We start from the raw sequence: 16,923 nt of genomic DNA on the forward strand, positions 1-16,923 counted from the left end.
GATTGATGTCATGTTATGTACTTTTGCTTGCCGAAAGGCAAAGATCTTTAGACCATGCAGTCAGGTAACCTACCTACATAGATATCGTTGTTTATATTTTTTAAATCTATATGGTCACTTACAAATTTAAAAAAATATAAACTCAATGATATAACCATTGACGTACCAACAAATGGACGTCGGGTCTAACACTAAAACCACGAAAAAAATGTCCGAAGTTAACCTATACAAACGTAGTGAAATGTAACGAAATACAAAAAACTAAAACATTTAATTTTAACTGTATACCATATTTAGCTTCGACTGAAAATCACTTGAACACAAAAGTAATGGAGTAGCCTTTATCGTAAATATTAATTAATTTTTATGTATATTATTATGTCGAATTTTGTACAAATCTACTTAAAGAAATAATAAAGAGTTGGGCAGATACATACATACAAATATTATTACAAATGTGAAAATAAGCGTGTACTATAGAAATGTACCGATATTCCAACTAAGCGTAAACTCAAATGTTCGTAATTCCGAAAACCGGTTTATAATAAAACCGTTGTGCTTTCGAGTAATTTTGTTGCTTTTCACAAATACAAAATTAGCTTTTGCTTTGTAATCTTCCTAAAAAATATGACATTATGAAAATTCGAGCTAACGTTATTTCGGGTAAAAGTATTTCTGACTTCTGATAGGTAATCCCAAGCCGTAAAACGAGAACAACAATATTTTGTTAGTTATTGCTAACGTTTAGTAAAAAATATACTCAAAAAGCACAACATTACTTACCGAATCAATGTGAAAATTTCAAACTTTAAATTTATATTCACACAATTAGTCAAATAGCGAAATGTGAACAACACAGCGATGTAAATAAATTTTCAAAGACGACCGCATTTGCATCGGCCATCTTAAATGTTTAACAACCAACTGAATGACATGCAGCGTCTTCACCGTACATCAGTAAAACACATCGTGTGTATGGGAACGTCGCATCTAGTACGCTAGTACATAGATGTCGTTACTTTTGTATTTTTGCGATTGTGACTTTTATGTGGTAAAAGCAATTTTTAATGTCTGATTACATGTGGCTTTTTATGCCACCAAAGGGTACCAAATTATGCTTCAATTAGGTTAGGAAGGAGAGAACATAGCTTTCTCTGAAATTTTGGTACCGAATTATGTTTCATAATTCAAACATAATTCGGTACTAAAATTTCTTTTTAGCAATATAAATACACGGAAAGCTATAACCTAATGGTTAGGAAGGAGAGAACATTGCTTTCGTTGAAATTTTGGTACCAAATTATGCTTCAATTAGGTTAGGAACGAGAGAACATTGCTTTATTTTAAATTTTGGTACCGAATTATGTTTCCATTAGTTTAGGAAGGAGAGAACATTGCTTTCTCTGAAATTTTAAACATTTTGTATTATAAAAATAAAAAAACTAGTCGGCGCGTGGTGATTAGATATGCCTGGTATTGACAAGGGCGAAGAAGATAGTGACACAGCAAAAAATATAGTAAGCAAGTAAGGGAACAAGCAGTGGACTAAACACTATAGCTCAATCAAAGCGAAGTTAACAATCCCGTACAAAGTGTTAGAGCGTAGCAGAGATGGGATGATGCTTTTAGCAACCAAGGGTATATCATTATTTTGCTCAAGAGCTGTCGTGGAGTCAATATACGAAAGCTGTTGGTTGATGAAATACAGTTCTTATTTCCGAAATTCGGTAAATAAAGCTAGTTGTCAGACAAATATCTCCTGTTCATTTAGAGCTAACGTGCAGATTTTGCAGTAATAGAATCTGTTCATTTAATTTATACTTACTGGTTTATCCTTTAATAAATCTGGGCACGGCGGAGCTGGGCAGCTCCTCGGGGAATCCTGAAAAAGGTAATTTAGTAGTATTTTGAATTCTTCCGAGTTCATTAAGTAGAACGTTTAATAAATACAAAACATGTGAAAAAATTCGTCATTGTTCGAACTGATTTTTGATCTCCTTTTTGACTAAGAAAAAACTATTCATCATTGTCATCATCATCATCGACTCATTTAAATTCTCCTCTCAGACGAGGGTTTAGGTCATAGTCCACCACGCTGGCCCAATGCGCATTGCTGACTTCATAAACCGAGGGTTACGAACCTTCTTCGAAGTGCAGGCGTCATCACGATGTTAGCTCACTGAAAAGCTCATGGTAAATTTCACATTAAATATATTTTTAACCGACTTCAAAAAAGGAGGAGGTTCTCAATTCGATTGTATATTTTTTCTTTTGTATGTATGTTACACAATAACTCCGATTTGCGAACCGATTTTGATGATTCTTTTTTTGTTGCAAAGAAGATACCTCAGATGTAGTCCTATTAAATTTGAAGAAATAAATTCCACCTCTAAGGGTGGTAAACCAGGGCATGAATGACTTTGAGGTCGGTTTTTACAGTACTCTGTACTGATGTTAGTTTATTTCTACCTGAATATTAAGTCCTCGGGCATGCTTACTTTCTAGTATATCTTCTCTAAGAATGACATATGAAAAAACGTATAATAAATATGTATTTTTTTGGATGTGTGAGAATTGAAATATGTTTCAAAAGATAACGTTAATACTTACTCACATCGAACAGTGTTCTTTGCGGTAGGCAACTAGCACGACTCGGTGTTAAACAACAAAACGTGCATCCTGTTCCACACTGAAAAAGTACATTATTCAAATCAAGCGAAAGGTGTTGTGCTGGCTATCGAATAGCGTCCTCTCCCCTCCCGTGCACCAGTCCGCGCATCTTTCGTCGCGACTTGGCTGGGAGCAATTGAGTTGTATATTGTGTAATTTTACTTGTTACCTAATTACGCCACCACACTATGAACGCACATAGTAGGTATATTTATATTTTTTTTGCTATATTTATGTACTTTTACGATCTATAATATAACACACAGCAGTAACACAATGTACAAATAACACATACACAAATATTCAAGTAGTTTATTTTAAGTTCTTTTATTTCGCTACACACACGTCTGTCACTCATCTCGGCTCAGGGCTTATTGAAAACAAGCGCCACGGTCAATCATGGCTGTGGCTTATACTGAATTGCGTAGGCCACAACCACATATACGACAGTGCAAAATTTGTAGTCGTTATATTTTGTTTTTTTTTTGCTTTTTGCCTGATTTGTCTTATTTTATGTTGTTTTTTTTATTGTATTCTTTATTTTGTTTATTAATTCTTTTTATTTTGTTTTGTTTGTCTGTGTTATCAATTTTTTATTGTATCTATGTGTTGTGGCGTTGCAATAAATGTCTATTCTATTCTAAATAACGGTAAAGCCAGAGAGAAATCTAGTAGAAACAACGTTGTTTATATAATATCGTATACTCAATTGAAGGGCAGATTAAAACTTTTTCACTACTAGATTTGGCTTGCAATAATTTTGATAATTTAAGGTCCAAAAAATCCGCAACGCATGTTTTCTTCTATACTACTCCTGAAGTTTGCAATTTGTGCTAAATACAAAATTTTATAGTGTTGTAGCAAAAGGTTTGTCATATGGCATGAATAAAATCAACACAATTACCCTGAAATATTTGTAATTTTGGGCTTCTGTTGTCTTTTCCACGAACGAACGTAACTTGTGATTGTTGAGGGAAAAGTTATTTATACATATATTTCGACCCAGGATTATGTTTTGATGTAAATACGTCGATGATGTAAAAACTACTGATCAGAAAGGATATTAATGTCACCGAAAAGATATTAGCGTCGTCACCGGAAAGGCAACGTATCTAGTGTGTGTTTCATTAAAAGTAAATCATATAAATATAGTTTTAGCTTCTCATGCTCTTAAAGTTCGTATTTATGCTGGGTGTAGGTTGCATAAATAAAATATTAACCTTCACATTAAATATGTCTAATTGTTATAATTTTACATTGAATTTTAATTAAATAATCATTTATTTGTGATATTGCTATTTAATTTCCTCACAATCGAAGTGAAAAGCAGAGTGTATAACTCGTTCATAAAACCCATTTTACCCTCGACTTAAATATTCACCCATACACAAGTAAGGATATACTCGTCTCGGGTAAAGAGACGCGTTTTATGCATTTGTTGTACAATCTACTATTTTCTTGTGTCAATCGGTCTGTCTGGGATTTGTACGGATTAGGCCATTACTTTTCACGTAGCAGATTCGACAAGAATCCGCCAACCCAGCGACATAACCGCGGCTTGGTATCGGCGGCGGCCTTATTTCTAATCTAATCCTATGATATGATTCTAGAAACAAGACCACTGACACCATCCCGCCCGGGTCAGTTCGGTCTGTAGACACCTGTAATTTCTATCATATTTCATCTTCGTCATCATTTTAAGTTGTATGACCTGAGACAAGGCCTTAAATAGCAGTTGATTTGATGTACTTAGCATCACTTTAAATTTAGTAATAAAAATGTATTTTACCTTCAACGACCTTGGGAAATCACTTTTGGACTGAAAAAAAGAATTGAAACAGTTTAGATCAATAATTATATTTAACTGCCTCTGTGGCCGAACGGTTACCATGCTGGACTGCCACGCAGAGGTCCTGGGTTCGATTTCCAGGCTGGGAGAATATGTGTATGGCCTACATTTATTTCTCTCGTTACTTTGGGTGTAATTTGTGATTGTCTATGTGTATGTCCATGGCACACGCGACACAGGATTTTTCCTAGTGCGGGGCTATGAGTGTGTTGCGTTATTATTATTATTACTATTATTTGAACAATGCAATTATGAGATAGCTTCACCTTTAAAATTTTTTCTAGTTATTTACAACAAACAAGACGTTTCCAGTAAAGTGATTATGACATATCTCCGAACTATATTAAACAAAACATTAAATGAATTAAAAAAAAACGGCGTATATAAACTTTCTAATTGTACCAACCTTATGTCTGCAGCAACCCTGACATACGCATCCTGTATAAACTACTTGCACTATAGTTGTTTGTGGAAACAATGGTTTATTATCCTCGTCCTTACGCATCTTCTTAAATTGTCGGGAGCCCACAATCGCTATGTTCGACAAGCCGAAAAATAGGTTGTGCTCTTTATCTATACGGAGGATGGTTGATAAATACTTGTCTCCAAGATTTGGGTCACTTTCATTATCATCGTATTCTGTTTCTCTACTGAAGTTAGAACTGGTGGTTGAAGGTGCTGGCGATAGTGAAATGCTGGAATAGGAGAGCTTAGTCAATGCCTCCGAATGATACGTCATGCTGCCAAAATCTAGGTCATACTTAATGTTCATGTTTATAGCATCGATTTTGCGAACACGTGCTCAATTTTACTACATATGGGTAAAACTGTTCACCTTTTGCTTTTGCAGTGGTCAAATACTAAACAACACTCGTGGTGTGGACAACAATATAATTTGCATTAATTTCTTGAATTTTTTGGTATTTTAATTAATGGCCTTATAAACTTTTGAGATTGATGTTACCAACAACAAAATTGCCTCCGGGTTAATTCCAGTCCGTTCAAGAGTTTTTCCAGTTACGTTTTAGTTTTGCACCTGTTAGTGCGTTAATTTTTCTGGAACGACATAATATATCCATCTCTTTGTCTCTATCTCTATATAGAATCAAAAGTATATCTATAAAGTTACTTGAAATAGATATTTACCTTGAATCGGGAGTGCCACCTTGACTTTCGGAGAGCCATTTCATTTTGGTAAGTTTCAGAATTTTTGGATCACTGAAACCATCATCCATGTCGGATAGTTCACTGTCTTCGCTGAAGGTGATGGTAGGCTGCAAAAATAACCATCCTGTTTAAGAGACAAGTTTGTCGATAAAGCCCGTCAAAGTATAACATATAAATAGTAATAATTCTAAATAGCATCCAAATAGTATGTAAAAATAGTAAAAATTCATTGTTTTTTTACTTAAACATTCACTATTTAGAACTGTGACGTATTAGATTTCTTTCAAGTGATTCGTAAAAAACACATTTGACGTACTATCACATGTGGCTTTATTATACCAAAGATACGATTTGATTTACGCGATCATGTTTACAACTATTGTGCACTTACATACGCTGGCGTCGATGAATTCAATTGTCCAGGCTGATCTTCATTATTTTTGCTCAACACCTCTTCGTGCTTTCGTGACTCAACGAGCTCATGGAGAGCTTTCGATCTTTCGACCTGAATGGGTTCAGCATCGATATCAACCTTTAACAGATTAATTTTATGGGTATATTCCACAAATCCCCACTAAGAAATCCCCAATAGTGGAGATCTAACATTTTATTAAATTCCACAAATCCCCAGTAACGTAGTACTTGCTACGCGGTGGGGATTTGCGAAATAAAAATCCCCATTTAGAGATTATTTCTTACCGGCTGTTTAAATAAAATGCTTAAATTGGAAATGGAGTCAAAACACTTTCCTTTTTTGTCCTTGAACGCGTAAAGAAGTTAACTAGGTTCTTCCACAAACATATTTCAAATACTAGTTGGTTCTACTACAAGTGTACCTATATTTGTAGTCTTTTTTTCATAATATAATAAAAACAAAGTTCTTTTTAAATTGCAAGTGATTTTTATTTGCTTGCATACGGGAACATGAAATAGCCAATAATCATTTAGTATAGGCACTGTTCGCAATTTTAGGAAGTACATAATAAATGGCTATTGACTTAAAAAACTTTATTAGGCTTTCTTAAAAAATTACGTATCCATAATAATCGACTAGAATACTTATAGAACTAAAACAGAACATTGAAAAATATAAATAATAAGTAAATCAACAATGCAACAAAAATTTATTCATATTAATTATTTAAATGTAAGTAGAAGCACAGTTCACAATTGTGGAAAGTGATGCAATCAATAACTAATTTAAACTTTTATTGGTGCCTGGACTGTTTCTGAAAAAATCACTATACAATAATAGACTAGAATACTTATAAAATTAAAAGATAATATTGCAAAATAATAAGCAGAACCAACAAATCAACAAAACTCTGTTTATATTAATAATTTTAATGTAAGATTTATAGAAGCACATTTTAAACTGTAATTAGAGCTAGATTGCTTCTTAAAAAACAACATATTTACAATAATCGACTAGACTAGTTATAAAACTAAATACAACATTGAATAATGTAAATAATTAGCAAAATCAACAAAACAACAAATCAATGAAAGTTTGTTCATATTAATAATTTACATATATATATGTATATAGTATATGTAACATGAAACTTTAGCGTATTTTTTCTAAAAAATGTACAATCGATATTTCGCCTACAGTGAATTCCATCTAACCCTGAAAAATGAATTCATCTCTTTCCTTGCTTCGTTGTAACCGTTATCGATGCACTGAATAGCACTGTATGTTTCTCAAGAACAATAAGTCAAATTCTTTCAGAATGTACAAAAGCTTCAACAGGCTTGGCCCCTTTTTTTAAATAGCTTTATTATATTAAGTTTATTATGCTATACTTCTAAAAAGTTTGTAAGTACGATAACGTTCGTTAAAAACAGATATTGCACTTAAAAACTTCTTTAATCCACTAATTCAACATATATTTACGGAATTGTGTGTGCACTCCATTTTAAATTTAAGGAAAACTCTATATTGACTTGAACTCTATGTGTCGTGATATTGACGCGACATTAGTGCTGAAAATCAATAAAGACTTTTTTGCCAACCACAAATCTGTCACCTAAAAAAATATTAAATTATATAAAATAACATCTTAGTGGGGATTTATATTCCACTAATCTGCAGTGCGTAGCAAGTACTACGTTGGTGGGAATTTGTGGAATAAATTTTAACAAAGTGTTAATATCCCCACTAGTGGGGATTCCTTAGTGGGGATTTGTGGAATATACCATTTTATGAGTAACGTACGTACGTACGTAACAACGTCATTGCCACTTTCTATTAACGTAACTTATTCAACTAAACTCAACTTCTTTAGTTGTACCAAATGTAAAACAACCCTGGATACAAAACAGCGTAACAATGAGCCCAAACACAATTGGCAATGAATAGTTGAGGAGTTAGGTAGCCTGCAAGCAGACTCTCCTGGTTACAGCATCAAAACAAGGTTACCATATTATTGAAATGTTATTGGATTTCTACAATACATCAAATTTCGTATCAAATCTCATAACATAATGCAAACAGATTTTTCAGAATTAGGATAGAACAGCAAAACGTACAATACATATGTGAATATGGTGAATATACTGGATGTGAATCCAGTTTTATATTAACGGTACAATTTATAGAGTTCGGCGGTTTAGGACCACAATGAGAAATGACCACAATTAAAAAGGACCACTTCTCAAATTGACTATTTCTTGAATTGACTATTTCTTGAATTGACCACTTCTTGAATTGACCACTTCTTGCAATGACCTCTTCTTGAAGTGACAATTTTATTTTTTAACTGTATTTTTTTTTTTACTATTTTTATACCCTTTCGCCAATTTAGGACCATGCCGAGACATGCTATTTTTCTTCCTCCATGTACACATAGTTGTATTAAATAAAAACTTATATGCAATGTTTTATTTGCCTGTTTTTGTCAAATGGTTGCGAAATCCATTTGCGATGGACGGAGGGACGTTACCCTTCAGGGCGATAATAAGCAATATTATCTAATGAACATCTAATTTATATACCAACTTAAATATCCATCGTCAAAATTGTGGTAATCATCTTAATCAGAAGCCGAAACATATTGAATTATAAAAGTGGTCAATGCAAGAAGTAGCGATTTCAAGAAGTGACCATTTCAAGGGGTGTTTTTTGTAGAAGCAGCATTTTAAGAAATGGTAATTTCAAGAAGTGACCACTTGTAGAAGTGGTTATTTGAAGATGTTGTCGTTTCTCATTGTGGTTCTAAACCGCCGAAAGAGAGACTAAGCCATGAACAAATTAAAGGTCAAAAGTACACATAATGCACGAGCTCGTACAAATAGATTGATGTTAAAGAAGAGAATAGATATGTAAAGAACGAAGCAGAGGACTAAAAAAGCCGTATTAGTAGAATAATATGATTAATTAACAATTCATAAAACGCATCATCTATTTGAATATGAATTGTCGATTGATCATATTATGATTCTGCCAATGCGGCCTTTTTAGCCCTGCTGTTCTGGCTAACCTAATGGTAGACTATTTAGTATGTAAGTGGTATATACACGTGTGTGTTCGCATGTAGCCAATCTTGTGTATGAAAACACTCGCATACCGCGGGCATTTGAGCACACCACTTTCAAAATTATAACATCGATACTTTGGCTTCCAGTTCGTCATGCTTATGTAGTATGTAAGTTCTAACCTCATCTACTCCATATTGTATTCTGTGAGATTTATTAACATAATGTCTCGATCCAGTTGGTTTCACGTCATTTATAAGACAAACGTATGTGATGACAACGTTTTGATCCGATGTGCTGTTCCTCAGCTTCATTGTGACCTCACATGGTTGGTTATCGGTTTTGATATATTGCATATTGGCTGAAAACTCATATATAAATACTCGTAGATCTCAAATGTAAAAAAACAGGTTTTGAGCCTTGTCTACTTATAAGGAAAGTCAAGGAAATATATATCACACTCTTAGTATTTTATACTAGAGGTTTAAAATTTCTATGAATGAATTTAACTGCTGAGAGGGTTTATGATTAATAAAAGAAGAGCATATTGAAATGAAATTCTTTAGTCTTTGTTGAGCAAAACAGAGAGGAGTGACATATCCTTGTTATGTCCAAAAATACTTTCTCGTTTTGTTTGATAATCGGTTTTGGAACCATATAAAATGGAACCATAACAGTCCATAACGACAATAGAGAAGCGAATACGATACGTACCTACCTTATTTCTGATCCATACCCTTAATGGTTCATGATGTAGGTAGATGCGTGTGTATAATGGTGTAAAGTAATTTAAAATTCCATAACTATTTTACAGTATGCATTTAGAAAAGTTAAAGATAAAAATGACAAACTGCATTTAAATGTGACAGTTGATTTAGTCTTCTGTTAATTCAGCCAGTAGATTTACTTAAAAAGATTATAAAGAAAAGATTTTCGTGATTTTCTGAGAAAGTTACCTTGACGTTACTGTAATAAAGAAGCTTTGATTGGTTTTAACCGTGATTTTTAACCGCGTAAGTGCGCCTTTATTCGACACGAATATCATCGCGCTCAGGCCGTGCGGCCGCCGCGCTGCCCTGGCAAAATACGCTATATTTGTGTAGCATTCACGTTTTATCTTAATTGAGCGTCTCGCGCGGTTGTATTGTTCAGAGGAATTTAAATGTTGTTATCTAGTAAATAGAATACAGATTCGCTAGTAATGTAACTGAAAGCGTGGTAACTGGGCAGTCATTGCGCGCGAAAATACTTTTCATACAATTTCTAGAAGCGCTGCAACCGCGCAACTTTCGCGCGACATTCACGCTCGGTTACAGTCACGATTCGTGAGGTGTACATGTTAATTTTTCAAATTAACCACTATGGGTGAAAATTGAATTGAAGAATTATGTAGAATGTAAAACAACACCCTGCAATATGGGATAGCAGTTCCGCCAGTTATTTCAATCGACTGGATAAAAACAGGCATGGGAAAATTTGGTCGCACTTCAGTGCGGCTGTCGTGAGAACTATTATTACTAACATCATAAATGAGAACCTTTGTTCCATGGTTTTTTATAAATGTAAACGCCCCCCCCCCCCCCCTTACGTTTTGCATTGAAGTGGTATTTATCCTACTGGTTTCTTTTGTTACCGCACAGAGTTACTATCGTTAAGACCTATTTGTTAAACTATAAAAATCGATCTATTTATAATCTCAGTACACAGTACTAAAAAACCAACTTCTAAAGTCATTTATCCCTTGGTTTAGCCACCATTAGAGGTGGAATATTTTCTTCAAATTTAAATGGGACCAGGTGGTACCTTCGTACCATGAGGTAAGTACCTACTTTCCAAGAAAAATGAATCATCGAAATCTTAATATACATACAAAAAGACATACAATTGAATTGAGAACCCCTCCTTTTTTTGAAGTCGGTTAAAAATATTATTTTACAAAAGTAAAGGTTTATGATGACCGCTCTTGCGAGGTTGTTAGTATTTTACAAAGAACCCTATATGTAGTTGTACATAAAATAAGATATAAATATATATAACACAAGTAACGTTCAAATAAAAAAAACGCCATTTTGCTAAAAAACTATGTCAATAATTATTAATACAAAGATCGATCTCTAAGACAAAATTCCTTCGATCCGGCTGCATTCGAACTTGCACTTTCCAGAAAACTATGCCAGACATTATGCCAGCTAAGCCATGGAACGAATCAAGCAAGCAAAAAAGTCGTTAAAAACCATAAAACCAAAAACAAAGATATGCAAGAAGCATATACAAAAATTCGTCCGCTGGTTCGTTGGCATGGCGTTTGGCAGCGAGTGGCTAATACGTTGAGTGTCTCTTTTTTTACAATACCAAGTGACGGAACGAGCAAGTCGTGGGCCTGGTGGTAAGAGACACGCCTGTTCATAACACTTGCAGTGCCACTCAGAGCTTTAAACCGCAAAGACCGGAGGGGCACTACCACTGCGCCCGTCACCTTGGGATATATGTTGACAAGTGTCATGTGCCTATAATTTCACCAGCATCCCTATCCTTCAAAACCGGAACGCAAGAAGCAAGGTGGTAGTACTTCTCTCGACGAACTCTTTCACAAGGATATATAGCTATACTGCTATTAAACAGTCTCTCAGTCCTTCCATATTTTTTTGGTATGTCATTTCATAGAAAAATGTGAGCTATGATACCCGAGGTCCCGGACCAAATATGAACCAGTTAACTAAGTGCCAAATATATTTATGTTACATTTTACAAGCGACAATGGTGTTTGTGTTCGAAATTCCAACGACTAATTGTATATGATTATTTCATTATCTGATTAGGAAGTAATATTTCACATGGAAACAAAGCGGGCAGACATTGTGCGCGGGCGCACGGCCTGTGACCTGCGTGTGATCGTTACTTTTATGTTTTGAATGTTGGTATGTCGATTAGGTGGTATATTATTTTACACATTAATATAATTCAACCCATTTTAGGCCATAGCCAGTCACGTTGGCCCAATGCGGGTTGAAAAAATAAAATCAAAAAAATCTTTATTTCATAGGTAAGCATTATTACACTTGAAATCGTTACATTGGTTAAACTACCGCTAGTAAGGGAGAGTCCCCGAGAAGAATGAGCAAGAAACTCTAGTGGTTGCTCTTTGTAAATAACATTTGTATGCATTCAACATTTACAATATATATTTTTTTTACTTTCAAACATCAGAGATCGAGACTATCTCCGTGAGCTAAACGGGTTACTACCACGGATGTTTGTCATTCAAGTACGCAGAAGTTGGATAATAAACAACTTTTAGTATAGTGTTTGTTTCACTATAGTTTTAAACCTCGTGAATGGCATATTTTGTATATCAACCGGAATCTTGTTGTAGAAGCGTATACATTGCCCCTTAAATGAATTTGTCACTTTGTGAAGACGACTATCAAGAACAGCTAGTTTATTTTTATTCATCGTATTAATGTTATGTCTGTCACTTAACATAAATTACATTTGCATAGATGTACTGTGACGCTAGTGTAAGAATATTAATTTCCTTAAACCTATCTCTCAAAGATACTCTTCGGGCCTTCTTCTGCTTCATACGCTTTCCGACGGTTGTGAACCTTCTTCGATGTGCACATTCAACGAAGTTTTCCTTCACTGAAAAGCTCATGGTTAATTTCAAACTAGATTTCGCACATAAATTCCAAAAAACTCGGCGGTGTGAACCTGGATTTGATCCACGGCCGCTACTTCAGATTCGGTAGTTCAACCACTAAGTAATCACGGCTTACACATTAATATAATAGTTATTTGTTATGCAAGCCTGGAAAGTTGTTGTTTGCCGCGAGTGCTTGAAACCTAGGGGCCTACCATAACCTTTCCAAAACCAATCTTATTTCAATGTAAGCTTAAAGTAAGCTTGTTATAATATTACTCATATTCATACCATGACGAACCTGACAACCAAGTAATGTATTATTGCAAAAGTGATTGAAAGAACCATTGACTTTTTATTTGTAAGTCAATGATTCCTTACTAAAAATAGGAAAGAGATAACGCTATTTATTTATTTATTTATTTATTTATTGGCACAACTACAGAGTACAAATCAATATTTAAATTAAACATACTTGTAAACAAATAGGCAATAAATTTACACTCCTCTTACAGTTATGCACAGCATTACAATGTAGTATAGAAAGCGGAAAATAAAAATTATAATGACGAACTAAAATACATAATTTGCAGTGACTACAAAAATAAAGTTAAAAAATAATTAAATGTTACTATATAATGCCATCTCTTTTTTTTGATGTTCCGAATCGTCTTATCGTATTATAATGTTTAAGTACTTAATGTTATTTACATTCAGAGAATTATGACTGTTAAAAAAAGAAAAGTATGTAATAATAAAATCTATTAAAATTACATTGTTTTCAATAATTATACCGCATTTTCATGAAAGTTTTGGTAGTCATGTTGTGAATTCGGAACTATAGTCTAGTGTCGAATGTTAGTTTCGCTAAAGAGCATATAGATGGCGCTGTTATAATTTTACGAAATAAACATTGCGTATTTTTATTTAACGAAAAATTATTTACTATGTGCTAATAAATAAAAAATAAACAAAATGTTGAAGAGATATATGTAAATAAATAATTACAAATAATGATTACAAATCAATATTAAGACAATAAAACTGAAAATAATATTGTTTCCATTGCATCCGTGATCCGTGTGACTATTTTAAGATTGCTAAATTTGACATAAGAGCAATATTACTTTAATGTTAAAGTCGCGTCATGATACGAACTGAGTGAATGAGTAGTCACAAAGCTGCCAATAAACGTCAGTTTTAACATTACAATAAGCTTACTTTAAGCGCGTTATGGTACGCAAAGTCAATATAAGGTTAAAGTAATATTGTTTTAAGAGGTTGTGGTAGGCCCCCTGAGCAAGCGAAGGAAGCTAAAATTATATATTCCTGAGCGTAGCGAAGGTTTCAAGGCACGAGACGCAAAACAACTTTGCTGCCGAGCGTAACATACAACTTTTCACCTCACTATAGCGAGGGAAATGGTAGAAGAAAGAAAAACAGTTGAACTATCAAACCTTTTCTAATGAAAAGAAAAAGTTTCTCTTCGGATGCGTTCTGAATTTACACCTCATCAACTTTTATTCTTGCTTGTACTTTTATTTTGTGTGATTAAGTGATTGTTGAAATTATTTTAGTTCTTCGACAAATAAAAATTATTTAATAAACACGTGGCAAGCGAAACAAATGATGAGTGAAATTCATTGCTTTCAGCTTGCTCTCCTTAACGGTCACGATTTTTCACTTCTGTGAAGTGTATTGATCGTCTGTTTCTTGTTCGACTCTGGCTTCTATTCCTATAAACCTGCTGGTAATTACCACGACTGACATTTCTAAAATTTCCTCGACTATTTCCACGATAAAAATATCTACCTTACCTGTAGGAATTGTTACCTGCAATCGGAGTACCACGTTCTCTCCCACGTGGTGCGTATCGTCCTCGTTGTCCTTGTCCGTACGCAGCTTTACTTCTTCATTCATGTTCTTGAAACTTACTTCGATGGTAATTCATGAGATGAAGTGTCGAAACCCCTTCATCTTCTGATCCACGAATGGCGTCCTTTAAAGATGTGTAACTTCTAGCTGCCATAATGGTGCTTAGTCTTCGAGCATACAGTCCACCAGTAAATCTTCTAATCGCATTACGTTCATTGATTGGTTTTAGTACTTTCAAATTATCAGAATTGTCATTAGCTGGCAAAATAGTTAAGTCTGTAAAAAGACACTCAACCTCTGATCCGTAGTCCACTATTGAACGGTCATTTTGACGTACACGTAGTAATTTCGTTTGTAAGGCAGGGTCTGATTTCTTTGTTAAAAGATGTTTGCGCATTTCGTTTACCATAAGCTGTACGCTACTATTAGAAGAACTCATTCGCAGTTTAGCTGCTGCTGATAATATCGTTTTGAGAACAAAATTTATGAGGTGCTTCGCACCATCATCTTTTAACATAGTCTCATACAATTCAATAGCGTCGATCAGTTGTACAACCCTGAATTCATCGTCAGTCGTTATTGGTAGTAAACTAACTGCTGTTTTTAACTCAAAAGAACTCATTTTATCGTCCTTTTTGTTTTCCGGTATTTTTCACAACTGTTTTATTTCATTAAAAACTAAATTTATATTATCTATTTCTCCTTGTCCTACATCTATTATTTCCTTACTTAATTTTCATTTCTTAATTAACGTCACAAAACTATTTACTGCTTCACCGAGTTTTTCTACGATCTTTTTTCTTTTTTCTTTTTCTTCTCTTTCTTTTTCTTTCCCTTTCTTTCTCTTTTCTTTTCTTTTTGCTTTTTTCAATTTTTCATCACATGTAACTCCTTTATATCTACGTTTTCCTTCTTTAATTAAATATTTTCGTATTGCAAGTAACTCATCATACAGTGTAAATAAATCTTCTGCTATTAATATAAGTACATATTTTAAATAATAAAAAAAAACAAAAAGTTACCTGTACTAATTTGCTTACCATCTACATCTATAGTGAATACTTACGCACTAATACGTATTTCGATTATATACTTTTTTTGCAAACACGCAATTTTTATCATAAATTTTCACTATCACTGTGCTATTTTTAGATTCGTTGCCTAGCCGGCTTCAGGAATGCCGGCGATGTCCATATTAGGGGATGCACTGATCACGCGCTCATCGAGTCCAAAGTTCACGCGGTTGATTTTTAATTATATACTTCGCACTTTCTTATAAACCTAAAGTACTTTTTACACTTCACTTTTTTTTTAATTATCTCCTCCGTCTCCTGAGGTTCTCATCCTCATTATCATCGCTTCAGCTTCGCGATCAAGGCGTTTACTGAGACACAAGTTGATGTATCTTAACAAAGCAAAAATTATGATGAGACCAACTATGACCACAAAAAAGCCTAAATACAGGTTCATCTGCCCCAAATGTGTGACGATCAGAGTGTTATGCTGCTCCAGATTATTGTTGTATCCAATTTGGCCAGTGTATACTTTGGCTTCCTCGCTGTTACTAGGCGGTGGCGTGAGTGGTGGATTTGATTTACACATGTTAACTTTGAAACTTGTTTTAAACTTGCAATTAATTTGAAATATTTGAACTTTGAATTTGTCGATTGTTTTTTTGTTTTTAAACTTTTAATTGAACCCTATTGTCGCGACGCGTGATACATGACGCCTGTAGTTCGGCGAGACAGGGTCGACATGTAAGGTCGTGCCACGTGAAACAAATGAGTGCCGTACAAAGACTAACTCTTTATTTAATAACAGATCGATTATATGGATGTGAATACATGACTTAACCCATTCTATATAATATGCATACACAATACACAGGTATACTACACACAATTAGTTATCATTGTCAATTTAATGTCAACAATAATAAGAATACAATACACCAACGGATTTATGTTACTTAAATAAGTAATGTATGACAAATCGCTTAAATGAACGTGCCATTAAGCGTAGTGCTAGCACTACGGGAAAGTACTGCCACCTGACTTATTTCTGCAGCCAAGCAGGAATATCAGAATACTGTGTTCCGGTTTTGAAGGGTAGGAGTGCTGGTAATATTACAGGCACATGAGACTTGTTAACTTGTGTCTCAGAGTGACGGGCGCAGTGGTAGTGCCCCTCTCGCGATTTAAAGTTCTGAGTGGCAATGCCACTGTTATGGACAGGCGTGTGGCTT

At 34.3% G+C, this 16,923-nt stretch overlaps 1 protein-coding gene across 3 annotated transcripts in view; it reads right to left on the reverse strand.

Annotated features, from left to right (window-relative positions):
* Positions 1-14,654, reverse strand: part of LOC113238167 — a 40,847-nt gene extending 26,193 nt beyond the window's left edge. The window contains exons 1-8 of one of the 3 annotated variants that reach the window (XM_026474925.1): positions 14,637-14,654; positions 9,346-9,524; positions 6,078-6,218; positions 5,666-5,793; positions 4,926-5,214; positions 4,460-4,489; positions 2,615-2,689; positions 1,826-1,882 (exon numbers count right to left, since the gene is read on the reverse strand). In XM_026474925.1, coding sequence (XP_026330710.1) covers positions 1,826-1,882; positions 2,615-2,689; positions 4,460-4,489; positions 4,926-5,214; positions 5,666-5,793; positions 6,078-6,218; positions 9,346-9,519 — 894 coding nt within the window. In that variant the 5' untranslated portion in view covers positions 9,520-9,524; positions 14,637-14,654. Of the gene's footprint in view, positions 1-1,825; positions 1,883-2,614; positions 2,690-4,459; positions 4,490-4,925; positions 5,215-5,665; positions 5,794-6,077; positions 6,219-9,345; positions 9,525-9,881; positions 9,973-14,636 lie in introns of those variants that run through there. The other 2 variants (XM_026474924.1, XM_026474926.1) reach the window with 2 other exon arrangements.
* Between the last annotated feature and the right edge of the window lie 2,269 nt (positions 14,655-16,923).

Source organism: Hyposmocoma kahamanoa, unplaced genomic scaffold (genome assembly GCF_003589595.1).
Source record: "Hyposmocoma kahamanoa isolate Upper Pololo Valley unplaced genomic scaffold, ASM358959v1 95, whole genome shotgun sequence".
Classification (NCBI taxonomy): Eukaryota; Metazoa; Arthropoda; class Insecta; order Lepidoptera; family Cosmopterigidae; genus Hyposmocoma; species Hyposmocoma kahamanoa.